The sequence below is a fragment of the Bombina bombina genome, chromosome 1 (assembly GCF_027579735.1).
Source record: "Bombina bombina isolate aBomBom1 chromosome 1, aBomBom1.pri, whole genome shotgun sequence".
NCBI classification, from domain to species: domain Eukaryota; kingdom Metazoa; phylum Chordata; class Amphibia; order Anura; family Bombinatoridae; genus Bombina; species Bombina bombina.
In genome coordinates, this window is record NC_069499.1 from 1,196,305,725 (window position 1) to 1,196,333,056 (window position 27,332).

Sequence of the window (27,332 nt, forward strand, 5' to 3'; positions counted from 1 at the left end):
TTTGAAAGCTTACTATGCCTTTTACAGAGGATAAATACTAACTCTCTCTCTCTCTATATATATATATATATTCCTGTCAAAATGACACTAGAGGGATTAACCTGCACCTGAGTGGCACTGACCTTTTGATCAAACACAGATTCCCCCCCCCCCCCACACCCAGCTGTTGTTCATTCACTGTTTTAGTGAATCTCTGTATTTTGTTTTGTGTATGCTCTGTGGGGTGATGCATGTTCAGCACAGAACTGTAATATGATAAGCTTTGTAGGGTTGAGGTTGTGGTAATCAATTAAGACTTTTGTGTACCATCAGAGTTGTGAATAAGAAAGTTGACTTGCTGCCTTCAACACACACAGCTGTTTTTTCCTTTTATCTTGTGACTTCTCACACAGGTACAGTGCAGCTGCCATTATTACCACTGAGCCAGTGTTGGGAGGGACACCATACTTGGACAAGTTTGTGGTAGGCTCCGGTCGACAAGGGCAGGGATCTGGGCAGATGTTGTGGGAATGTATCAGACAAGACCTGCAGACCCTCTTCTGGCGATCTCGAGCAACCAATCCTATTAACTCTTGGTATGTGGTCACCCAGTGTTCTAGGGATAGTACTCATTGATAAGTCACTAGTAGGAAGTAAAACTACATATTGATGCAGTTACCAGAAATAATATTGTCTTTTAGTAAATTGTCATACCATTTAATAGACAGTTTTTACAAATAAGGGTTGTCGTAGTCTATTCCGTTTAAAGACTTCACAGGACACTTTTTCATGTGTCAATTTTGCACAATAACTAAAAACAATGTTCACTGCTAAGAACAAACAGTGCATTCTCTGCTAGGATCAAAATGTACTAATGGCTGTGACATTTTATAGAGCCAATGCCTGCTTCTGCCAAAGTACACTGATAGCAGTTACCACCTGAGTGGCAGGGTTACAGCCTAAATATACTAATAGGAAAGATACTTAAAGGAAGTTTGGGCTATTACATTTTCCCATTGAAATAACACATTTTAAAAAAGCAATGTGATGTTTAATGAAAAATCTAAAAAAAAACCTCTCAAAATGTTAATGAGCATGAGAGCAAATCAGTTTCGAATATCTTAGCAATTATGTTTTCCAGTTTCCAGTGCAATTTGCTTTTTGTCCTCCCCATGGAACTCGGAACAAGAATACAAAATCCCAAAGAGAACCCTAAAAACACGAGATGTTTATTTTACATATACTGTCCTGTCTGCGGCTTGTTGCAATGAATTCTAGGCAAAAACAGTAACCTGAGTTTGAGTAGCTTGTGTGTCCATAAATCCCTTACACAGAAGGTGCTAGGGTTTATAAACAAGCAGAGCCTGCTGTAACATAAAAAATAAGCTTGGACATTTTATACCATTTAAAAAGTACAGTATTTAAAGGGATATGAAACCCAAATAAATTATTTCATGATACAGATAGAGCATGTGATTTTAAACAACTTTCCAATTTATTTCTATTGTCAATTTTATTAGTTCTCTTGGTATCTTTTGTTGAAAAGCAGGGACATAGGCTTAGGAGCCAGCCCATTTCTGGACCACTATATGGCAGCAGTTTTGCAACAATGTTGGCAGCACTTTTTTCTGTCATGTAGTGCTCCAGATGCCTACCTTGGTTTCTCTTCAAGGGAACGAAGCAGATTTGATAATACAAGTAAATTGGAGTTTTCATTTTACTTTGCTCCTGGGAAAGGGATATTGTCCTATAGGGTTTATGGTGCTCTGAAAATATGTTTGGGAGCCCTGGGATCTCATCAGTGATTCTGAAACTATAAATGTACATTACCCACCTCTTACTTTTTGTAAAATGATAATTTGTCGCACGCTCCTTAAAGAGACAGCAAAAGCAATCTGTTGTTAACCAACTTCTCAAAATGCTGCAAATTGCCCAAACCAGATATTTGAGTTGCAGGTTACAGATTTGGTTTTTGACTTCTCTAGGAACTGTGGGACAAGCACAATTGTCACATGACTACAAGCCAAGCGGATTTTAATAAGTGTTCTATGATTAGATTCATTTAGGACACATCAAGAGAGTCAGCACCTTATTTCACACCAACCAAAAATGTATTTTATTTTTGCAGGTACTTTAAGAACAGCGATGGCAGCTTTTCTAACAAGCATTGGATATTTTTTTGGCTTGGTCTAGCAGACATAAGGGATTCGTATGCGCTAGTTAACCATGCCAAGAGCCTACCAGACTCCTTCTGCAAACCCACTGGTTCTTGAGATAAAGGAAAGTCGTAGGATCAGTCGGATACAAATAGAATTGATTTTATGACACATTAACCATGGTCACTGTGAAAAGCAAAAAAAAAAGGAAGTATATAAAGTTGTGTAATTCTGTGGTTTCCTATCCTCTCTCTTATTGTAGATTTGTTGACCCCTAACTAAATAGTCCACCCGCAAAGACTCTACATAAATATTGTATTTTTGTCATCTTGAGTTAAGAGAAGCAAAGTAATAAAGTGGCCTTAAAAATTATGGGCCATAAAAGGGATGCACAGTGCTAAAAAAGGTCAATTTTTGGTATATGAGGGAGGTGAACAATTAAACAGGGAAATTAAATTTTTCTTTTAGATATAGCATTTGCTTTGCTATCTTGGTATTCTTTACTGAAGAGCATACCTAGGTAAATTCAGGAGCAACAATGCACTACTGGGAAGCGGGAGCTAACTGCTTATTGGTGGTTGCACATATATATATATTTTGTCATTGGTTCACCCAATGTATTCAGCTAGCTCCCAGTAATGTATTGCTGCTCCTTCATAAAGGACACCAAGAGAATGAAGCTAATTTGATAATAGAAGTAGAACAGATGTTTAAAATTGTATGTTCTATCTGAATTCTGAAATAAAAATTGTGTTTCTTTAAATACACTAGAGCTTGACAAATCCCATCACACAGGGGAGCCATGGCTACTGAAATATTTTAAATTCTATAGATCTTTAGGATCTTAGATCTAAAAAAAAAAGTCGGACTGGCTCCTTAGTAATCTAAATGGCTCCTAAGTTTCAAACACATTTGTAAACCCTATACAGTGATTCTCTGCAGAATTATGGGAAATTGGTTGTAAAAGTGTGAGCTCACTGGCTGATAAAGAAGACTCCCACAGCTGTATTTGTGCACAGTTAAAGGGACACTGAACCCAAACATTTTCTTTCGTGATTCAGATAGAGCATATAATTTTAAGCAACTTTCTAATTTACTCCTATTATCAATGTTTCTTCGTTCTCTTGCTATCTTTATATAAAAAAGAAGGCACCTAAGCTTTTTTCTTGGTTTAGCACTCTGGACAGCAGTTTTTGATTGGTGGATGAATTTATCCACCAATCAGCAGGGACAACCTAGGTTGTTCACCAAAAAATGGGCCGGCATCTAAACTTACATTCTTGCATTTCAAATAAAGATTCCAAGAGAATGAAGAAAATGTGATAATAGGAGTAAATTAGAAAGTTGCTTAAAATTTCATTCTCTATCTGAACCACAAAAGAAAAAAATTGGGTTCAGTGTCCCTTTAAATGCCATACATGGATAACAATTAGCTTTTGCACATGAACATCCGTTTTAACCAAAGCAATAACAATTCTATATATATATATATATATATATATAAAATGTATCAGTTCTTTTTTGTTTGACATGCAATTAAACTTACATTTCTGTACAGCTAGTGGCACAAAACTAAACAATTTATCATTTTTATTTGTGAAATATTAATGTAAATAAAGAGACAAACATATAATTTGTACAAAATGTTTTATAGTTGATCTTATAATCATACAATGTAAGAATATATTTTCTTCAGAGGTTGGAAAAAAAATAATCCCTTTTAAGGGCTCAAACAGCAGGTAGACACTAGGACTTGTGTTGGTTGCGGTTGACTCACCATGTAAATATCACAGTAGCAATGTGATAACAGCAAAACATTGCACAATACTGTGCTGCAAATGGTGCACCTGACATGGCACAGGGTTATCTAAATGTCGCAAGGTCTTGCTAATGACTTGATTTCACGCTGACTTAAAGCCCTCACTCGCCACAGAAGTGTTCACTCTTAGTTAATCCTGCAACATCATTTAAATGTCAGTCTTTATAATGGGCTACATTACAAGTGGAGCGCAAAATATCACTTTTGCAAAAGCGATATTTGCGCTAATGGGAACCTCGTTCTTATGCCATGAGAACTAGCACAGAAAAGGGGGTAAGTTGCACAGTGATGACAGCAAATTGTAAATATATATGTATATGCGTATATACATATTAACACATAAATATATATGTGTATGTAGACATAAATATACATGTATATGAACAGGGAACACACAGTTCCCATAGGCTGCAATGTAAAGGCACTTGTCAGGGCTGGTTTTTTTTTTCTAACACCCCACACCCGCTAACTTTAGCCCCCAAAAACTGCTAAGTACAGTTACTTAATTAAAAAATAAAGATGCTACTATCTTTATTTTTTAATAAATTATATTACACAGCAGAAAGCATTTCAGCTCCAAAAGGTAAAATTGGCCATTGAGTGGCAACTAGGTGTGACTGCTGCTCCTGACTGGCTAATTGGATGTCCTGTTCTGGAGCCACATTGCTTACTGTTACAGGGTTAGAGTCCGTAATGGTAAAAAATGCAATGCTTTAAAGGGACAGTCAAATCCAAGATAATCCGTTTATTACCAATTCCCCAGTTTTGCATAGCCAACAGAGTTATATTAATATACTTTTTATCTCTGTGATTACCTTGTATCTAAGCCTGTGCAAACTGCCTCCTTATTTCAGTTCTTTTGACTTGCATTTTAGCCAATCAGTGCTGACTCCTAGGAGCTTCACGTGCGTGAGCTCAATGTTATCTATATGAAAAACATGAACTAACGCCCTCTAGTGGTGAAAAACTTTCAAAAATGCTTTCAGATTAGAGGCGGCCTTCAAGGTCTAAGAAATTAGCATATGAACCTCCTAGTTTTAGCTTTCAACTAAGAATACCAAGAGAACAAAGCAAAATTAGTGATACAAGTAAAATTGGAAAGTTGTTTAAAATTACATGCTCTATTTGAATAATGAAAGTTTTTTTGGACTTGACTGTCCCTTTAATTACAGTATGTTATTTCTACATTAGAATTTCCCTTTAACTTACTACTAATCAATGTATTTTCCGCACTTTAGCTGACGGTAGCTGTAGACCTATACATATCTAAAAGATCGAGAAATCTTTGACAGACACAAATGTTTGTGTGCTTACTTTTATAATAAGTAAACGCACGTTTAATAAATACAGATATCACTTTAAAATCACAGATACTGGTCTCGCATATGTGAAGAACAGAATTAGCTTTCCCAAAAGCGTTTAAAAAAGAAAGTGATTTTGTGTTCATGGTGGGAAGAATAAGGGACTGAGAGAAGATAGAGGGCTGGACAAGATTATCTGGAAACAGGAAAAGCGTTAGTGTTATATGGGGGAGTTGATGTTACCCATAGTAAATGGACCAGAAGGATAAGATCTGGTAAAAGTAGAGACAATGGTTGATATAAGAAGTGGGTTACCCGGGTATTCAGATCTCTTGAATCAAGGAGAAATATAGTCTTACTCTGAAAGGCTAACAAAACTGATAGTGCTCATTGTTCTGATCTGAGGAGAGAAAAAAAAAAATCAAGGAATTGTACTGAATAAACGGAAATCACTCTGACAGATGTCATCTAATGCTAGAGAAGGTAGTCATTTGTTCTGCATAACATGAATAAACTGTTGTACTCCTTTGCCAATAGGTCACCTTTTCTCCTATAAAAATAGACATAGTTCTTACAAAAAAGTATATAATTATGCATAGTTAAATAACTCAAATAAGACTTAACATCTTCCTTTTAAAGTTATACATTAAATCATGTGATGTCCAGGAGTATTCCCACTATGTGCCATGATCAATATGTTGCACTGACATCCCCATACAATGAAAATGCTCATATCTATAGATGTCCCTGAGTCATGACATCAAATGACTATACCCGGTGATCTCAAGGCTTCCATACGTAGTATAAATACTCTGAACAATAAGCGTTAAAAGATTCCATTTACACTTTACTGTTAATATGCCCTTCAACTAAAACATAAATAAGTAGAAAACCTTTAGTAATTCTAACAGCCTTTACAAACAGTGATGGAATTAATGCACATCAAAAATGTTATGACCCACTTTCCATAACATAAAAGGGAGTTTTTAAAAATGTACATTTGCTTTTCAACTACCTCTAGAATAATAGACTGAAAACGTGAGACTGAGGAAGCACTGGACTTGCAACATTGTTTAGTAAAGATGGAAGAAATCCCTTTCTAGTGGGAAAGTAACATTATTCCTGGCAAATACATGTGAGGCCAATATTTAGGTAAACCAAGTCTGTGATGTTCTGCAAAGCTTCACAATCCACTGAAAAGTGCAGTTCCAGATCAGCCATCGGTGGCAAGTATTACTGTTGCCCCAAAAATGCCCACATTTTGTCCGATCAGCCTCATTTGGTTCCAAAACTCCACCCTCCGTCCTCCATGCCAGTGTTGCAGGTTACCATCTATAAGGAGCAGGGAGATAGGCAGCAGAACGGCAAGGACTTGGGCTGCTGTCCGCACGTAATAACCAGAGAGTAATGATAGTGCCAGCACTCCATAGAGGATAAACAGTAACTGCAAGGCTGGCTCACCACCAGGGAGGTAGTCCAGATACACCAGTCGATCCTCCTTACTGTGTTGCAAGGTATATGCCTAGGAAGATTAAACAGGATCAGTAAAAAGCCAGTGCATCTACCTGCTTCTATATCCCTGCCTTACCCACCCACCTGTTAACTTTGTTCATTGTGCAAAACCTTAAAAGGACAGTCAAGAGTAAATTATACTTTCATGATTCAGATAGGGCATGCAATTTTAAACAACTTTCCAATTTACTTTTCTCATCAAATTTGCTTTGTTCTCTTGGTATTCTTTGTTGAATGCTAAACCTGTGTATGTGTATATATATATATTTATAGTGTGTGTGTGTGTGTGTGTGTGTGTGTGTGTGTGTGTGTGTGTGTATATATACAGTGGATATAAAAAGTCTACACACCCCTGTTAAAATGTCATGTTTCTGTGATGTAAAAAAACGAGAAAGATAAATCATTACAGAACTTTTTCCACCTTTAATGCGACCTATAAACTGTACAACTCAATTGAAAAACAAAATGAAATCTTTTAGGTGGAGGGAAGTAGAAATAAAAAACTAAAATAATATGGTCGCATAAGTGTGCACACCCTTAAACTAATACTTTGTTGAAGCACCCTTTGATTTTATTACAGAACTCAGTCTTTTTGGGTATGAGTTTTTCAACATGGCACATCTTGTCTTGGCAAGATTTGCCCACTCTTTGCAAAAACACTCCAAATCTGTCAGATTGTGAGGGCATCTATTGTGCACAGCCCACTTAAGATCACCCCACAGATGTTCGATTGGATCCAGGTCTGGGCTCTGACTGGGCGATTCCAAAACTTTAATCTTCTTCTGGTGATGCCATTCCTTTGTTGATTTGGATGTATGCTTTGAGTCGTTGTCATGCTGAAAGATGAATTCCTCTTCATGTTCAGCTTTCTAGCAGAAGCCTGAAGGTTTTGTGCCAATATTGTCTGGTATTTGGAACTGTTCATAATTCCCTCTACCTTGACTAAGGCACCAGTTCCAGCTGAAGAAAAAAAAGACTCAAAGCATGATGCTCTGATGGAATTATGGCCAAAAAGTTTAATCTTGGTTTAATCAAACCAGAACACCTTTTGCGACATGCTTTTGGGAGACTTCAGATGTGTTTTTGCAAAATTTAGCTGGGCTTGGATGTTTTTTTTTTCGTAAGCAAAGGCTTCCGTCTTGCCACTCTACCCCATAGCCCAGACATATGAAGAATACGGGCGATTGTTGTCACATGCACCACACAGCCAGTACTCGCCAGATATTCCTGCAGCTCCTTTAATGGTGTTGTAGGCCTCTTGGCAGCCTCCAAGACCAGTTTTCTTCTCGTCATTTCATCAATTTTGGAGGGACGTCCAGTTCTTGGTAATGTCACTGTTGTGGCATATTTTCTCCATTTGATGATGACTGTCTTCACTGTGTTCCATGGTATATCTAATGCCTTGGAAATTCTTTTGTACCGTTCTCCTGACTGATACCTTTTAACAATGAGCTCCCTCTAATGCTTTGGAAGCTCTCTGCAAACCATGTCTTTTGCTGTAGGTTGCGACTAAGAAAATGTCAGGAAAGACCAACTAGAGCAGCTGAACTTTATTTAGGGTTAATCAGAGGCATTTTAAATGAGGGCAGGTGTGTACTGACTGCTATTTAACATGATTTTGAATGTGATTGCTCAATTCTAAACACAGCTACATCCCCAGTTATGCAACCATATTTGTTTTTTATTTTTACTTCCCTCCACCTAGAAGTTTCAGTTTGTTTTTCAATCAAGTTGTACAGTTTATATAGGTCGCATTAAAGGTGGAAAAAGTTCTGAAATGATTTATCTTTGTCTCATTTTTTTTACATAACAGAAACCTGACATTTTAACAGGGGTGTGTAGACTTTTTATATCCAGCACTCCAACCTAGGTGGTGTATAGTAGACCTGGGTGCAATCCTCAAAGAGTAATTATGTAGATCAGTATCAAGAAGGGCACTCTCAGGATTTGTAAATTCAAATAAAATAGCTTTATTCGTACATCAACCAAGAATGGTCGACGTTTCCGCCCTTATCCGAGCCTTCATCAGGACATATTAAATCTACAAACGGCTGTATAGCCCAACTCCCAAAGAAGCCAATTTAATATGTCCTGATGAAGGCTCGAATAAGGGCCGAAACGTCGACCATTCTTTGTTGATGTACGAATAAAGCTATTTTATTTGAATTTACAAATCCTGAGAGTGCCCTTCTTGATACGGATATATATATATGTTAAAATCATAAATTATGCTTACCTGATAATTTAAATTTCCATTGAGGGGAGGAGAGTCCACGGCTTCATTCATTACTATTGGGAATTAAGAACCTGGCCACCAGGAGGAGGAAGAGACACCCCAGCCAAAGGCTTAAAATACCTCCCCCACTTCCCCCAACCCCCAGTCATTCTGCCGAGGGGACAAGGAACAGTAGGAGAAATATCAGGGTATAAACAGTGCCAGAAGTTGATTAAATTTAGGGATGCCCAACGGAAATACGGGCTGGAGCTGTGGACTCTCCTCCCCTCGATGGAAATTAAATTAACAGGTAAGCATAATTTATGTTTTCCATCTAAAGGGGAGGAGAGTCCATGGCTTCATTCATTACTATTGGGAACATATTCCCAAGCTCTAGAGGACACTTAATGAAACCGGGGAGGGTAAACGGCAGACCCTAAGCTGAGGGCACCACAGCCTGCAAAACCTTTCTCCCAAAAACAGCTTCAGCAGAAGCAAAAACTTAACATTTTTAAAACTTTGTAAACGTGTGTAAGGAGGACCAGGTAGCCGCCTTACAATTCTGCTCCATAGAGGCCTCATTGTTGAGGCTTATGTCCCGCTGTCTCATAAGCAAAGCTAATCAAGCTCAACCAAAAGGACAAAGAAGTAGCAGAGGCCCTTTGCCCCTTGCGCTTTCCAGAATACACCACAAAAAGAGATATAGACTGTCTGAAATCCTTTGTAGCCTGAAAATAGAACTTCAAGGCAAGAAACACATCCAGGTTATGAAGTAACCTTTCCTTTGAAGAAGAAGGGTTAGGACACAAAGAAGGAACAACTATTTCCTTATTAATGTTACGGTTAGACACCACCTTGGGGAGAAACCCCAACCCAGTGCGAAGTACAGCCTTATCCGCATGAAACACCAGATAAGGAGGATCACATTGCAAGGCCGCTAGTTCAGATACTCTGCGTGCCGATGCAATAGCCAACAGGAAGAGAACCTTCCAGGACAGAATCTTAATGTCTATGGAATACATAGCTTCAAACGGAACACTCTGCAAAACCTTAAGGACCAAGTTTAAGCTCCAAGGCGGAGCCGACTGTCTAAAGACAGGCCTGATTCTAGATAGAGCCTGAACAAAAGATTGAATGTCAGGGAGCTCAGCAAGTCTCCTATGCAACAAAACTGATAATGCCGAAATATGTCCCCTTAAGGAACTAGCGGCAAGATCCTTCTCCAAACCATCTTGGAGAAAGGACAGAATCCTGGATACCTTCACCTTATGCCAAGGATATCCATGCTTCTCACACCAGGAAGTCCTCCACACCTTATGGTAGATGCGACGAGTGACTGGCTTCCTTGCCTGAATTAGAGTATCAATCACACTTTCAGAAAAGCCTCTCTTGGCTAAGACTAGGCATTCAATCTCCACGCAGTCAGTCTCAGAGAATCTAAATTTTGATGCTGAAAGGGCCCTGTGACAGCAGATCCCTGCGACAGGGTAACCTCCACGGCGGAGAGGATGACATCCCCACCAGATCCGCAAACCACGTCCTCCGCGGCCACAAAGGAACAATCAGAATGGCTGAGGCCCGCGCCTGTTTGATGTGTGCCACTATGCGAGGTAGAAGTGGTAACGGAGGAAAAATTTAAGCTAGGGTGAATCCCCAAGGAACCGCTAAGGCATCTATCAGCTCTGCCTGGGGATCCCTGGACCTCGACCCATATTGAGGTAGCTTGCAATTGAGTCTGGACGCCATGAGATCTATCTCCGGCGTTCCCCATCTGTGACAAATCTCTGCAAACACTTCGAGGTGAAGAGACCATTCCCCAGCATGTATGGACTGCTGAGGAAGTCCCCTTCCCAGTTGTCCACACCTGGACTGTGAATCGATGAGGGCGAGCAGTCGTGGGACTCCGCCCACTCCAAAATCCGAGACACCTCCCTAATCGCGAGGGAGCTCCTCGTACCCCCAGATGGTTGATGTAAGCCACAAGGTAATGTTGTCGGTCTGGAATCTGATTAAACTGACTGACCCCCGAGAAGGCCAAGCCTTCAGAGCATTGTAGATTGCTCGTAGTTCTAGGATGTTGATCGGAAGGAGAGACTCCTCCCTGGACCACTTTCCTTGTGCCATCCTGGCACCCCAAACAGCTCCCCATCCTGACAGACTGGCATCCGTGGTCACAATCTCCTAGGACGGTCTCAAGAAGGATGTCCCCATGGTCAGTTGCTCCGGAAGAATCCACCAAGAGAGGGAGTTCCGATTCCGAGCATCCAGGGAGATCAGCTATGATAGATCTGAATGATCACCATTCCACTGTCTCAACATGCACAATTGAAGAGATCTGAGGTGGAACCTGGCGAATGGGATGACATCTATGCTTGACACCATGAGACCTATCACCTCCATACATTAGGCCACTGATGGGCTTGAGGAGGACAGAAGGGCAAGGCAGGTGGACACAAGCTTCCTGCACCGCTGATCTGTGAGAAATATCTTCATGGACATAGAGTCTATTATCGTGCCCAGGAACTCCACCCTGTTGCTGGGAACCAGGGAACTCTTTCCTGAGTTGATCTTCCAACCGTGAGATTGGAGCAGAAGAAGAAAAACCCTCGAATGATCCTCTGCGAAGCTGAGCGACGGTGCCTGGACCAGGATGTCGTCCATGTAAGGCGCCACCGCAATGCCCCTGGATCTGGCCACTGCAAGCATCGCCCCCAGAACCTCCGTGAAGACTCTTGGGGCTGTCGCCAGACCAAAGAGAAGGGCCACAAACTGGAAGAGTTGGTCCAGAAATGCAACTCTTAGGAACCTGAAGTGGTCCCTGTGGATTGGCACATGAAGGTAAGCGTCCTTCAAGTCTATAGTCGTCATGACCTGTCCTTTTTGAACTAGGGGCAGAATAGATCTGATCGTTTCCATTTTGACCGATGGAACACTCAGAAACTTGTTTAAACACTTTAGGTCCAGAATTGGGCGGAACGTGCCCTCCTTCTTTGGAACCACAAAAAGGTTGGAATAGTACCCTAGACCCCTTTCTGCTAGGGGTACTGGTACGATAACCCCGATAGAGGCGAAATCTCTCACATACTTTAGAAAGGCTTCTCTCTTCTCTGGTCTTGAAGACAGGTTTGACAGGAGGAATCTGCCCTGGGGCGGATGGGATCTGAACCCTATCCTGTAACCCTGGGAGACCACTTCTAGAACCCAAGGGTACTGAACGTCCTGTCGCGTCTAAAAATGGAGATTATCTGCCCCCTATGTGATCCTGAGACCGGTCGAGGGCAGCCCCTTCACGCCGATTTCGTCTTGGCGGGCATCTTGCTCTGCTTAGACTTTTTCCAAGATTGAGCCTGCTTCCAAGATCCCTTGGACTGGTCCGCTCTTGCGGCGAGTTGCTGGCGCTGAGCCTTGTCTGCAAGAAAGGGACGAAAAGTAGATCCTTTAGGCTTAGCCTTCTCATCCTGCGATAGGAAAGCTCCCTTGCCTCCCGTAACCGTGGAAATAATCGAATCCAATCCTGGACCGCACAGGATCTTTTCTTGAAAAACCAAGGACAACAGCCTCGTCTTAGAGGTCATGTCCGCAGACCAAGATTTTAGCCACAGAGACTTGCGCGGTAAAACAGAAAAACCTGACACCTTAGCATTCATGGCGAATAATTTGGATATTGGCATCACAGATGAAAGAATTGGCGATCTTCAGAGCCTTAAATCTTCTCCTGTATCTCGTCGATGGATGTCTCTCCCTCGACCATTGCGCACAGGGATCCACAAAAAAATGTTGCAGCTCCAGTGACCACCGCAACGGCCGCTGCTGGCTGAAAAACAAACCCCGTGTGCTGAAACATCTTTCTCAACATGTTTTCCAGCTTTTTATCCATGGGCTCTTTAAACAACAAACTATCCTCAAGGGGAATAGTTATCCTCTTCGCGAGTGTAGAGATAGCACCATCCACCTTACGGATGGTCCCTCACAGCTCAAGCCGAGAGTCCGGAACAGGGAACAGTTTGTTAAAGGAAGAAGAAGGGGAAAAGGAAGAACCTAATCGCTCCCATTCGTTTTTAATAATATTGGCCATCTTAACGGGAACGACTGGAGGTACTACCCTGTCCTTGTATACCTTGTCAAGCTTAGGAATCGCAGGTTCCTCCGGTATCTTAGGTTCTGGAACCTCCAGAGTAACTAGCACCTGCCGTAGCAAAAAGCGCAAATTCTCCATCCTAAACCTATAACCAGGTTCCTCCGCCGCCAGAGGTTTAGATGACACGGACTCAGACCCAGAAGGGGCCTCTCCTCCGAAGAGTCTGAGTGGGCCTCATCTTTGTATAGAGCCTCTGGATCTCCCATTGGCAAGGAAAAACCCTGGGCCGGGCTGCTATGATAAACCCTATGCTTGCGATTAGCAGAACGTGGTAAGGCATGGATCCCAGTTGGTCCGCAAAGTCTGACGTCCAACAACTCTCTTCCGAAGGAGTAACGGTTGGACCCCGGGGCGCTGCATGTCAATCGGAGATGAATGTAGGGAACGCACCTCCCGGGATGAAAAACCCTCAGAGGTAGACGGCTCAGTAGTACTAAACATCTGATTACATTTAGATGTTGTAACTTTATCAAGACATGTGGAACATAGTTGAGCAGGCTGATCTACCAGAAACACCTCACAATAAACACAGGAATGAGACTATATTAAGGAAGGAGAGCCCTCCATCGCTTGCACGCTTGGTTAGACTAACTTTGTTTATTAAAAAAGGCAGCTTTATACCACCAATGGCCAGGGCACTCACCACCTCCTAGGACCCGTTCTACAGAAACCGCTACATCTCCTGTGCCACAGATCAACGGGAAGGATAGCCACACCCAGTCACATGGAATGCCTGGCAGGACAGCCCCTGCACTAAAAAAAAAGTGCCAAAGTTTCCGCAAGTAACCTGAAAGTTCCACACATTGCCAGAGTCTCATCTCGCACATAACGCAGCAATGACACAATAAACAATATGTATAAACCCCCCCTGTTCAATAATCCCCCTTCCAGGAGTATTAACCCTTGATTCTGTGGCAATAAAAAGGCGCCCCACAGTGACCGTGTCTATGTTGTTATTATTAATAAAAAATTAAACGATCTTACCAGAATCTACGCCATGGAACAGGAACACGGACTTCAAGTGTGACAGGTTAGTAGCATCGCTTCTGACCTTAACTTGAGTGAAGAAAGCAGGCAGCGAAACTCGTCAACACTGATTGCTTATGGAGCCGTTAATATGAGTCGGGATGGTTTAGCAGAAAGACTCTCCCTGCATCTCCGGACTCTAACTTTCGCCCAGGCTCTCACTGAGAGGCTGACAGGACTACTTAAAACTCAAGTCCCACTGCGAAGAGTACTACCCTCCATAAAATCCGGCACTCCTCTGCCATCCTCCTGTGATGAAAGGCAAAGAATGACTGGGGGATGGGGGAAGTGGGGGAGGTATTTAATCCTTTGGCTGGGGTGTCTTTGCCTCCTCCTGGTGGAGGTAAGATGACAAGCTTTCGGAAGAGTGTCTTCCTTTTTCAAGTCTGAAGCAATACTGACCAATTTGATGGAATTTACAGATTATATCTTAAAACACAGGCTAAAAAGACAAAGTGTTACAGAGGTCTGAATGCAGGGGGAGGAGGGGGTGTCGTAAAAATCATATGGGGGTTTAGGAGACAGGCAGACAGTGTCAATAAAAGATTACAGGCAGGGGAAATAGATGGTTATGGCTGCAACAAAGCTCTCTGCAAACTATGTCAACACATTTGTGAAAGCAGCACAGCTAATCACAAAAATAAATCCTATAACATTAAAGGGGCATATTCATGTATATCTGCAAATGTGGTATACATGATACATTGCACTGTATGTGAAGTGGGATGTTATATTGGAGAAACAAGCCAAAAACTGCACCTTCGGATGAACTTACACAGACAATCAAAAACCACTGTGAAACAAAATACTGTACTCCTGTTGGTCACCATTTCACCCAACCTGACCACTCCATCCAAAACCTAAAAATCTCAGATTCTCAGAGGCAACTTCAAAAACACCATGGAAAGAAAAACCTTTGAAATTAAAATGATAATCCACTTTAAATGGATAAATTCTGGACTAAATGTGGACTCTGGTTTCTCAACCCATTATCAAAATATTTTGTAATGTACTTTTCATATACTGTAGTCAATTGCATTGTATATTCCACACTCTCTATGCATAGGTACGTAGGTAAGACTATGTCCACACTTTTGTCATTATTATTATTGTTGTTCCAATGTAGACAAACCCCGTCATCAAAGGGTTAACAAAAGAAGACATAGCAAGTATGAAGTGACAGTGCATTTACAGTTTATTTCCATTTTATATACTTTAAATAGAGGGGAAAATCAAACATTAAAACAGCAGCATCAACATTCGGTGGATTAGTCACCGTATGAATAATTGAAAGTGGAACAGAGTATAACTGAGTAAATATTTCTCAGTTTTCCAAAATTCTCCCTGAAGCAACTCTAACAAGGCGGGAAAAAGACTGTGCAGACCTTTGGTCATATGCAAATGCACAAACAGATCAGTTTAAGCTGATGTAGAAGAAGCTGGTATAGAGGATCTCTGTCTCTTATCATGAATATCCTAAATAACATAGGCTGTTAAGCAGTAGGCATGGCATGTTACAATTTGTTAGAGAAAAATGTAAACTTTTGTCCAAAAATAATTTTAATCGATTCATAAAAATAATAAAATAACAGAACAATACTCACACCAGTAAGCAGACTTTACAAGTAAATAACTTGTCTGACGAGGGGGCGTGTCTGAGCAGCGGCCATGATAGGCTACATTACCAGTAGCTGCTCAAGCATTGTGCATACTCCGCCAATTATCTCAATACTAACCCTACATCCGACTTTGCAAATAATATCGCACAGCCAAACACTTGCTCTACCGGATGATATTGAAACTAACACCACCACCCCCCCGGTAAGCCGGGTACAGCAACCTCTTGTAGGCTGATAATTGAGCCAGAAAGGACATGGATTTCCCCATTAAAACATTATTAAAAAGACTGCTTTATTGGACGACCATTTCACCCGGCTAACACAACACTTCGCAGAGTGCTTTGGCACACATGAAAATGTTAACCACTCTAAAAATGGCGACCAACCTCTCACCACTCCAGTTAATATGAGTTCCACAGCTAACATTGACCTAGATTACAAGTTGTGCGCTAAACCGGGTGCGTAAATAACGCAAAAAAATGAGCGGTATCACACTCTCTATAGCACTTCCACTACAAGTTACTGAAAAACCTTCTTTCGTTGTGCGGATTGCTGCGTTAAGCTCCATACCGCACAAAACCCAAGGCCTGACTTTATGTGCTCGTGCACGCTTTCCGCCATAGACATCAATGGCGAGAAAGTGTTAGAAAAAAAACAAACTAACACCTGCGATTGCAGAATGGCGATCGCCGTAATGCAATCCCCATTGATGTCTACAGTGAAAAGAAAGTTATGTAAAAACCTAGCACCCTAACATAAACCCCTAGTCTGCCGCCCCCGACATCGCCGACACTAAATAAAGTTATTAACCCCTAAACCGCTGCCCCCACATCGCCAACAAGTAAATAAACCTGTTAACCCTAAACCGCCACCCCGACACTAAATAAACCTATTAACCCCTAAACCGCTGGCCCCCCACATCGCATATCACTAAATTATTAACCCGTAAACCTAGCACCCCCCCTAATATAACTATATCTTAAAATAAATTTAAAAAAAACAAAAAAAAACTTACCTGTGAAATAAAAAAAAAACTAAGATTAAACTATAAATAGAACTAACATAACTATTTTAAGAAAATAAAATAAACTACAAATAAAAAAACCTAAACAACAAATTAAAAAAACCAAACACAATAAAAAAAAAAATCTAACATTACCAAAAAACACACTAAAATTACAAAAAATAAAAAAAAAACACTAAGATTACTAAATAATAAACGAAATTATGCAAAATAATAAAAAATATACCTAATCTTGTTTAAACTACACTTAATCCCGGACAGCCTGGTGACTCTCTGCATGTTTGGTGGAGCTGCCCAAAACCCAAGTCGACATGGAATATGGCCTTCTTAGCTCTGGCCAGAATTGGTATTCGGGTACTAAAAGCCCCCAAAACAGCGTTATTACACCTAGGGTTACACCCTCTCCCGAAACACCAAAGCTACCTTTGCATTTACCTATTTTCTGCTGTAAAGCTAGCTATAGCAAGAGCCTGGAAATAAGACAGCCCTCCGGGCTGGATCTCAATCTCTGGGAAACTTGGTCTGCTACCTAAAACCCTAATTGGAAACCTGGGATAACTCTGTAGCGTACTTAGTCACCATATTGTAAACCCTTAGCCATACTAGAACAAGAGCTTCAATCCCCCCCTCCCCCTTCCTTTCCCTTATATATGAGTAAGTCAACTACACGTTCTTGCATTGTTTAAGTATGTTCATATTGAGTTTGGGTTGTTCAACAATGAGTGAGTAAAGGGCGATTTACGCCCTCTCATACTTTTTTTTTTTCTTTTTACGCAAAATTACTGTATATGTAACATTACTGTACCACAAAACCCTTGCTTTTCAGCAACTTTGCTTGTATAGCTTTGTTTAAATCTCAATAAAGCTTTTGAAAAATAAAAAAAAATACACCTAATCTAATAGCCCGATAAAAACAATAAACCCCCCAAAAAAACATCCCCCTAACCTAACAAACTACCAATAGCCCTTAAAAGGGCCTTTTGTAGGACATTGCCCTAAGTTAAACAGCTCTTTTACATTAAAAATTTGCAAAGTCCCCCTAACAGTAAAACCCCTCAAAATAAAAAAAAACCTAAACTACCCATTGTCCCTAAAGGGGCATTTGTATGGGCAGTGCCCTAAAAAAGGGCATTCAGCTCTTTAACTGCCCATTAAAATAAAAAAGCCCTAATCTTAAAAAGAAAAACAAAAAAAAACAAAAAAACACAACAGTAACAACCCAAAAAAAAAATAATAATAATAATAAATAAACACTAGCCCCAGGAAATCTACTCACACTTCCTGAAGTCCAGACATCCATCTTCATCCAGGCGGTGAGATCTTCATCCATCGCGGGGGCATCTTCTATCTTCATCCCGGTGGCGTGGAGCTGTCCAGGACTGACGGCAAAATGCGATCGACCAACAAACACTGAAGCTTGAATGCAAGGTACCCCTTTTATATTGGGGTACCGTTACATTCCTATTGGATGAAAAATTTAAATCAGCCAATAGGATGAGAGCTGCTTAACTCCTATTGGCTGATTTTATATGGCTATTAGGTGTATTTTTTATTATTTTGGATAATTTTGTTTATTTTTTTTTTTAATCTTAGTGTTTTTTTATTTTTCGTAAATTTTAGTGGGTGTTTTTTTTGGTAATGTAAGATTTTTTTTAATTTTTTTGTAGTGTTAGTTTTTTTTTAAAAAAAACTTGTAATTTAGTTTTTCTTTATTTTTGCGTAGTGTTAGGTTTATTTATAGTTTAATCTTAGTTTTTTTTTATTTCACAGGGAAGTTATTTTTCTTAAGATGGTTATATTGTAAATTTAATTTATAGTTAGGGGGTGTTAGGTTTAGGGGTAAATAGTTTAATTTAGTGATATGCGATGTTGGGGGCCAGTAGTTTAGGGGTTAATAACTTTATTGTAGTAGCGATGGGGGCAGCGGTTTAGGGATTATTAGCTTTATATACTGTTGGCGATTAGGGGTTAATAGGTTTAATATAGTATTTGCGATGCTGGGTATGGCGGTTTAGGGGTTAATAGGTAGTTTATGGGTGTTAGTGTACTTTGTAACATTTTAGTTATGAGTTTTGCAAAATCCATGATTACAGAATGGATTGCGGCAGTATAGACCATAACGCAAGCATTTTAGCCAGACAGCACAACCTGTTATACAGGCGCTATGAAAATCCAGCACTCAAGTAATTTTTTGCAATATAGCTGTACCACAGAAACTTGTAATACGGGATACCTGCCATTCCACACGCAATGGCCAAATTTTCAGCGGTATAGCCTTACCGCACCAAACTACAAAACTTGTAATCTAGGTCATTGCTTGTGACAATTAAAGCTCCATGTCAGACTTTGCTGAAGCCCGGAGTTCCGGAGGAGGTGATCCAACCTTCCTTTGTGGACTCGATCGCTGTGATAGAGAGTGGGAACTGTAGAGAGATTGAGAATGGACAAACACAGTGGTGGTTACGTTGCATATGTGATGCCCAATATGATACAGAAGCAATGGAGCACCTTGCATACACCTATCTAGAAGATGAATGCCTATTTAAGCCAGCTACCCTATTTCCTCCGCGAGCACTAGAAATCTGCAGATTTAGCGGCACAGCTACTCTCTTACCTATCACCCGGTAAAACGCTGTTCCTGAAGCAGTTACTCATGGCTATGCACCCCTCTGAGGCTGCCCATATCAATGCAAACATCAGGTCCGGAGTAGGTTTTGGAGTCTAAAGACTATTATACAGTGTGACAAAGTTGTTAACCTATTGTTACCCCAATGAGTCACTAGTATGTCAAAATAAGAGACTTGGCTGCATTCTGGTCGCATGACTGTTTACCTGAACTCACGATGAAGACTTGATAGCAGCACATGTCCCTCAAGCTTTTAGACTGTTTAACCTACCTGCGATATGCAGTCATAAGCTGTTTTTTCTGGACTTTAGATTGTTACCAAATAAGTTTACCTAGTTCTTACCTTACTTTTGGTTATATTTACTGTATACAGGTATACCTCGCTCATACAGTGGGTTAGGGACCGGAACCCCGCTGTAAAGTGAAAACCGCCTTAAAGTGAAATAAGGCAGTTTTAGCTTTCTTTTCACTTGCCAGTGTGTTTAAAAACTTGAAAACATGTTTGAACTAACATATATTATGGGTGCAATAGTGATACATTTAGTTTAACACTTGCACAGCACAGTATTCAATAAATACTGTACCTGTAAAATAGTGACAATTACTGTAGTAAAATTTGCCAGACTATAGCACTGAGACACAGATTGCACTGTAATGCTGTAAACAGAGTGAACTGCGCATAACAAAATAGTGCCATTCACTTTTCTCGCAATCTCACAATGATTACAGCACTGTTTCAAAAACCTTGGAGGTTGAACTTCAGCTCCACAAAGCGCTGTATTAGCGAAGCACTGTAAAGTGAAGCGCTGTAAAGTGAGGTATACCTGTATCTGTTCCTGGCTTTGTCTGTTCTTATAGTTTATATCAGCCGGGCTACAAAACCTTAGCTGTACATTTAAATTAGGAGATGTGCTCTAGATATATATTCAAGCTATTTGGCTTATTCAGTGACTACATCAACCTTTGCCCTTTTTTATTGATCCTAAACCTTCCCTAGTCCCATGTGCTGTTAATGCTGCCTACATTCACACTGATTTCTATTCTCCTTAAAGGGAAAGTCTACACCAGAATTTTTATTGTTTAAAAAGATAAATAATCCCTTTATTACCCATTCCCCAGTTTTGCATAACCAACACAGTTATATTAATATATGTTTTACCTCTGTGATTACCTTGTATGTAAGCCTCTGTAGACTGCCCCTTATCTCAGTGCTTTTGACAGACATGCTGTTTAGCCAATCAGTGCAGACTCCCAAATAACTCCATGGGAGTGAGCACAATGTTATCTATTTGACACACATGAACTAGTACCGTCTAACTGTGAAAAAATTTCAAAATGCTCTGAGCTAAGAGGAGGCTTTCAACGGTTTAGAAATCAGTTTGAGCCTAACTAGGTTTAGCTTTTCAAAAATAGGAACAAAGCAAATTTGATGATAAAAGTAAATTGGAAAGTTGTTTAAAATTGCATGCCCTATCTGAATCATGAAAGTTTAATTTTGACTAAACTGTCCCTTTAACTAGCTCACATAATAATCTCTGTTGTGGCTAGATATAACCTTTTACCAATATATACTCCCACACAAGCTTTGGAGCTTTGCTATTTTATAGTACTACAAGCTCATCTCATGTTTTTTTTTTTTTTTTTTTGTTAATAGAACCAGGTAGGTCCCACGGTAGGGGCTTAGATGGTGGACCTGGCCTGACCTTACACTATACGTCATGCTACAGTTCAGCAAAGTCCACATTCCTCTTAGAGAGCTAAGTTTATCAAAGGAAGATTTACATAAGGAACAATATTCTAAGGAAAGCATGAATAGTATGGGAGCTAATACCCTCCCAATGAGAAACCATATATGTTCCCTCCTTTTAATCTACCTATCAGTTTAACAAAAAGCCAATCGTTCATTTTATCTTATAAGTAGCTCTACATTTACACTTACAGGTTGATCATATGGGGGACTTTTCATCACTATTACGCTTTGAGATCCCACACAATAGATACCAGAGACTCACATAAGAAACTCCAAGATACCTATTGTAACATTGCAGTAATTCCCTTTGTTTCAGATCTCCATGTCCCGCTTGTACTTTCTTCAATGCTTAAGATTTTAGGCAATTTTTTTTATAATCTATGACTTGCTTTATATGTGTTAAGCACAGATAGTTTACATCACAAAATAATAGTTAAATGAGGTTCTCCATCTGAGATCCAAGAGTGGTCTCCACCTGACTTAGACTGCCTGCTGTAACTGTATACTTTTCACATCATTGAGAGGTCCAAAAGTGGCCTCATGAGTCATTTAGTAGGTGTAAAGTTTGATTGGCAAACTATGAGTAAATTAAGATTTGCCATATAACCTTGTAATACATATCTTACTTGATGTATACTAAATGTGTTCCATGAAACTATTTTTCTTGTTACTGTTTATTGGCATTTTCTGTCTGTATGCCTTACACTGAACCTCAATTAAAAAAAATAAAAATAAACAATAACAAATAAAAACAGCACAAATATACAAAAATAAACAACGCAAATATACAGACAAGTAATGTCCAAAAGCGCTTGATGACACCTATGGCTACCTTAGAACTAAAGTGTAGCTATAGTCTAATGTTTCGCCAACTACTTAAGTGCACATACCCACATTAAAAACTACATGCACTCGGTCACATGTAAAGGAAATCATTATTAATAAATAAAATAAAAAAATAGAAGAATAACATAATTATCTTATATGCATTTTATAAAGGGTGTACTCTTTATAGCCAGAGTGTCGGAGGGTACAGTAAGAAAATCAAAGCCTGGCAGCTATAAGGTAACTGTTTATTCGGAGAGAATTAAAGGGTCAGTAAACCCACAAAATAATGTTATATAATTCTGCACCTAGTAAAGAATTATATAACATCAGCTTATCGCTAACTTTATACTTGAAAGGATTTCAGAGAAAAATTCCTATGAAAATTACTTTTACAGTACGCTGCTCCTGGCTCTACTGAGCGGGTCTGTTTGTTTTCCCTAAGCGCATCGGGCACGCTGTCTATTCACAGCTGGCAGATCACGCCATTAAACTCAATGTAGCTCGCTCCTGCTACCAGACCAGAGTGGGAGCGAATAGAATAGACAGCGTGCCCGATAGGGAAAACAAACAGACCCGCTCAGTAGAGCCAGGAGCGGCGTACTGTAAAAGTAAATTTTTTTAGGTATTTTTCTCTGAAATCCTTTCAGGTAGAAAGCTGGCGCTAAGCTGATTTGTTTATTTTTTTATATTTCTGAGATATCCAGGGACACACCTCTTGAAAACCCTGCTATGATCCAGTAACTGTATCATATAATTAGGTGATATAAACAATATACTTAGGTATACTTTCCAACTTTGTAATGTATTTTTTATGTGTTTTGTGACTTTTTTGTTTTGCAAAACAGTTAAAGGGATACGGTACCCACATTTTTTTTTTCATGATTTAGATAGAGCATGCAATTTTAAGCAGCTTTCTAATTTACTCCTATTTAAAAAAAAAAAAGTCATTTTCTTGGAATCTTTGTTTGAAAAAGCAGGAATGTAAGCATATTAGCTGGCCCATTTTTGGTTCAGAACCCTGGATAGCGCTTGCTGATTAGTGGCTACATTTAGCTACCAATCAGCAAGCTCTACCCAGGTGCTGAACCAAAGATGAACCGTCTTGTACACTTACATTCCTGCTTTCTTTAAATAAAGATTCCAAGAAAACAAAGACAAATTGCTAATAGGAGTAAATTAGAAAGTTACTAAAAATTGCATACTCTACCTGAACCATGAAAGAAAAAATTTGGGTTCAGTGTCCGTTTAACCAGAGCTCTGAGGATGAGGTAATCATCCTACTGTAAATTACAATTGCGCTCAAGCAATCGAGTTTACTTTCAACTCTTAATACCAGCGGTAAAACCGATGAGCACAAACACCTGCGATAAAACCTTTATTGCTAGTGTGCAAATGTTTGCGCTCCACTCATAATCTGGCCTAGTATGGGGAATTTTTTTAAATCATAAATTTAAGTATGCTACCTTAAAGGGGCTGTAAAGTCAAAATTAGACTTAAATGGATTAGATAGAGTATGACATTTTAAAGAACTTTCAAAATTGACTTATATTTTCAATTTGCTTAGTTCTATTGGTATCCTTTGTTAAAGAGTAATCCTAGGTGAGCTTAGGAGTTTGCACGTGCCTTTAGTAATTTGGCAGCAGTGATTGCAACATTGTTTATAGCAGCATTATACATAGTTAAAAACACTGCTGCCATAGATGGCTATAGACACATGCACACTCCTGAGCTTCTATCAGCCTACCCAGCTTTACTCTTAACAAAGGAGATCAAGAGAACAGAGCAAGTTCAACAACAGAAGTAAATTGGAAAGTTGTTTAAAATCATATGCTCTATCTAAATAATTTAATTAATAATTACTGTCCCTTTAAATAAAATATAGAGATCTTATGTATGAAAACAAATTGGAGTAAAAATGTAATTATATAAATAAATAAATGTCTGATCTAAAGCAATCTGACTATTACAGTTGTCACAGTATTGAAGAGGATCAGCTTTCTTCCACTACTATAAATTGAAATCTTATTGGATTTCATATGAAATAGACCACATTTTATACAGTACGTATGTGGCAGATAAGTCCATTTGATTCTAAAGCCCACAAACAAACTTTTAGGTTAACCAGTTAAATATAATGTTTTTGTGAAATCAGGCGTGAAATCAGAGCCATACCAGAAGTATTACTCCTCTATTTAATAGACATGGGCCAACTGACCTCACTCCTAGAACTTACCATACAAATGAGGTAGATGCCTAGGAAGACCTGCCCGGTGGACTGCATGGAACGACTACGTGGTTTCTGTCTGTATATCTCTCCAGCCCCACTGGCCAAAATAAGGAAGCCTCCAATAATAGCAATAGTACGAGAATACATTCTGACCTGTGACAAAAATAAATAAATATAAAAGGTGATTGAGGGCATACATTGGAGAACTTAAAAAAAAAAAGATCAAATGTATTTCTAAATCATAAAGTTTATTATTCCCCCTCCTTTGGCTTCATTAGTTACTACCATAGATAATGCTGGATGCATTTAAGCACCCACTTTATAAGAACCAGAGCTACTCTTGAAAGGAGATATTCCCAGCAAGTTAAAGAAAAACTGATCCCTCTTCTCATGTACCCTGCGCTCCGCCACCCACTTCAAAAGTAAATTTTTCTGTGAGCTAAAGGTTTGAACTTTTCTACAATCAGCACTCTCCCTTTATAAGGGACATTGTACACTAGATTTTTCTTTGCATAAATTTTTTGTAGATGATCTATTTATATAGCCCATCTTGGAGTGTTTTTGTAACAAGGTATAGTTTTGCTTATTTTTTTAATAACATTGTGCTTATTTTCAAACTACTAATCAATCCCCAAAGTATCAGATGTAGACCCAGGTCTACAGATTAGTGCTGCTAATGTTTGTGTAATTTATCTTTTCATATGCAGGGAAGAGGGGAGTGTCTGCTTTCCCTGCCCCTTTCACTGGGTGCCCCAGCCTAAACTCACCAACAGTGCTAAACTGGGAGCTTCTAAGTAAGTTTTTAAAAAAGGTTTTATACTGCACATATTCTTCTTTATAGTAGTGTATATTGCATGCCGTTATTTGAAAATTGGTGTACACTGTCCCTTTAAGGTACTTTTTTGTAGCTAGAGCGCTGATTGGAGAACAATTAAACTATTAGCTCATAGCAATATTGACTTTTGAAGTGGACGGTGGAGCGCAGGGTATTTTAATTTCATATCCATATTAAAAAGTAAGTTACCGAGCATCTTCATCACAACTGATGAATTAAACTTCATCTAAAATATCACTAACATTCCAGATCTGTTTTTATAAAGGGGCGAGTTTACCATCACTTTAAATCTGTAATGACTGGAGTGCATTTGGTGGAATTTAGAGCCCCTCACCTTTCTACATGATGTATAGCGATTGCTTGATATACCTATATATCCTTTCCCTATTTGGCCACAGCAACGGAAATATCATAAACAACACTCAATATGCATTTCAATAAGTTTTTCCATGAACTGTAAAATGATACATATTTTGCTAACAAAATGACAGTTTGTAAAATACTTGTTTACAATGCAGTTATTAATTTGTGATATGTAAAATGACCTTATTGTCCTCTAAAGCAGTACATGCACACACATACAACCATTACCTTCAGCCAGTCTCCATAGTGCACATGCCCCCCAATATGGGCAGCATAGGTGCTCACAGCCAGCTGCAGGGCAGCACACAGAGCAAACCAACGGCGTTTTACACTAAAAGACATGAAGCTGGCGCAAAGCACAGCAACTGCCAAATCACAGTACAGGTATGGTACAGGGATATCCGGCTTCCTATAAGGAAAAAAGAGGTTAATATGGTTAGGTGAAGGAGTACAAGCTGGGGCTATATGAGTTACAAAGCGGGGATGGAAGCAGGAAGGTTAATCATTTTGAGAGGAGCTAAGGGAGGATTACAAAGTAACTATTAAACAAATCTATTCTGGATTAGTATATGCATACATATCCATATATGCAAGTAGGTATCCGCATGTGCTGTACATATGTGTTTATAGGCAGGCTGTCATGTATAGAGGTGTCTATGTGGCTCTATCTGTGCAGGTTTTAGTGAGATAGATTGGCATGTGATGCTCTGTCTGGGCCACGCAGTACAGTTTTTAGTATACAGGTGGTACAGCGCATCTCTCAGTATATTCCCATATGTGATGTTTTACACAGAAGCTGTATATGTACTGCTGTATAATGTACAGTTGTGCATACATCATATGTGGCACAGTGGCATACAATGTATTGGGTGCAGTCACAGTTTGTTACTGTAAGTGTATCTATGTGTAAAATGTATTAGCCCATATATGGACACAAAATTACAATGGCACCACAACGGCAATCTCCCCAAATTTAGTATGTGAGGTATTAAAACAATTAGGCCTCTAGTAATGGTAATAACTGAGTGGTGCTGTGCAGTGGTTACTTGAGAAATATGGGTTGTGTGAAATAGAAACCCACAGTGCAGTCTTTTCTGAGGGTTTTTATTTCCCACAACCCATATTTCTCATATTAGCCCATATACTAACACATTTATAGAACACACAGTATAATATTGCAGATTAAAACAAACTTTATGAACCAGGTAACGATATTTGCATAAAAACATACATTTAAGTTATGAGTCAGAATAAACTTTTAGGATTCGTGGACACTGAGAAGTGACATTATGGATAAGAGTGTGCAAGTTATAATATGCAGTTCCCCCTCTCGATAGTTGTGATGCTGCACTACTTCACCTCTTTGCCTCGGCCCGTTCCGCATACAACATGAGCTGACTAAAGCACAGCCAAAAGGGGCACCTCGTAAGCAGAAATACACCACCCCGTGTCACCAGCTGCCATAACCTCTTGCTGGAGCCTGCTGCCATTGTGAATGAATTCAGGCTGAGGCTACTGCAGTGCCAACCAACCAACTAACTCACTTCCGCCAATTAGAAGCAAGCTCATACAAACCACTTCCGCCAGTACTATCTCACTTCCCGGAAATAGTCAAGTGCTTGTCACTTTACTTATTTTGTGTTGCATAAACGTTACTCTTTTAGAATAAGAACCGATAGGAATGTACCGTTATTACCATAGATGTCATTATCACTATGGCAGCAATATCCTTCTGCCTCCCAGAGAAAGACTGTGTTACATACTATACGTTTTCCAGATCACGCTATGAGGCAGTGAAATCATATGAAATTGAAAAAATGAATTGTGCAAAACTGTTCCGGTAAAATTTAGAACGCTAAATTAAGATTTTAACAGGTCTGCCACTATAATTAGATTTTGTAAAATATATCCAAT

The 27,332-nt window shown here is 39.5% G+C and overlaps 2 protein-coding genes across 4 annotated transcripts in view; one reads left to right on the forward strand and one right to left on the reverse strand.

Moving 5' to 3' along the window:
• Positions 1–2,371, forward strand: part of NAGS (N-acetylglutamate synthase) — a 65,410-nt gene extending 63,039 nt beyond the window's left edge. For all 3 annotated transcript variants that reach the window (XM_053700107.1, XM_053700115.1, XM_053700110.1), the window contains exons 7-8: positions 393–575; positions 2,108–2,371. In XM_053700107.1, the coding sequence (XP_053556082.1) occupies positions 393–575; positions 2,108–2,252 (328 nt within the window). In that variant the 3' untranslated portion in view covers positions 2,253–2,371. The remainder of the gene's footprint in view (positions 1–392; positions 576–2,107) is intronic.
• Positions 2,372–3,765: 1,394 nt separating this feature from the next.
• On the reverse strand, positions 3,766–26,956 carry TMEM101 (transmembrane protein 101). Its single transcript, XM_053700119.1, has 4 exons — positions 26,778–26,956; positions 25,647–25,827; positions 24,227–24,373; positions 3,766–6,777 (listed from the first exon to the last, which is right to left on the reverse strand). The coding sequence occupies exons 1-4, from the start codon at positions 26,906–26,908 to the stop codon at positions 6,469–6,471; spliced, it is 768 nt and encodes a 255-aa protein (XP_053556094.1). The 5' UTR covers positions 26,909–26,956; the 3' UTR covers positions 3,766–6,468.
• Between the last annotated feature and the right edge of the window lie 376 nt (positions 26,957–27,332).

What these genes read in the sequence shown, in the direction of transcription:
- TMEM101 (XM_053700119.1), bottom strand. Translation starts at nt 26,908, where the DNA reads ATGGCAGCAGGCTCCAGCAAGAGGTTATGGCAGCTGGTGACACGGGGT. An exon ending in GAACGGGCCGAGGCAAAGAG is followed by an intron (nt 25,828 to 26,777) that starts GTGAAGTAGTGC and finishes TTTTCCTTATAG; the next exon opens with GAAGCCGGATATCCCTGTAC. An exon ending in ACTATGGAGACTGGCTGAAG is followed by an intron (nt 24,374 to 25,646) that starts GTAATGGTTGTA and finishes TTTTTGTCACAG; the next exon opens with GTCAGAATGTATTCTCGTAC.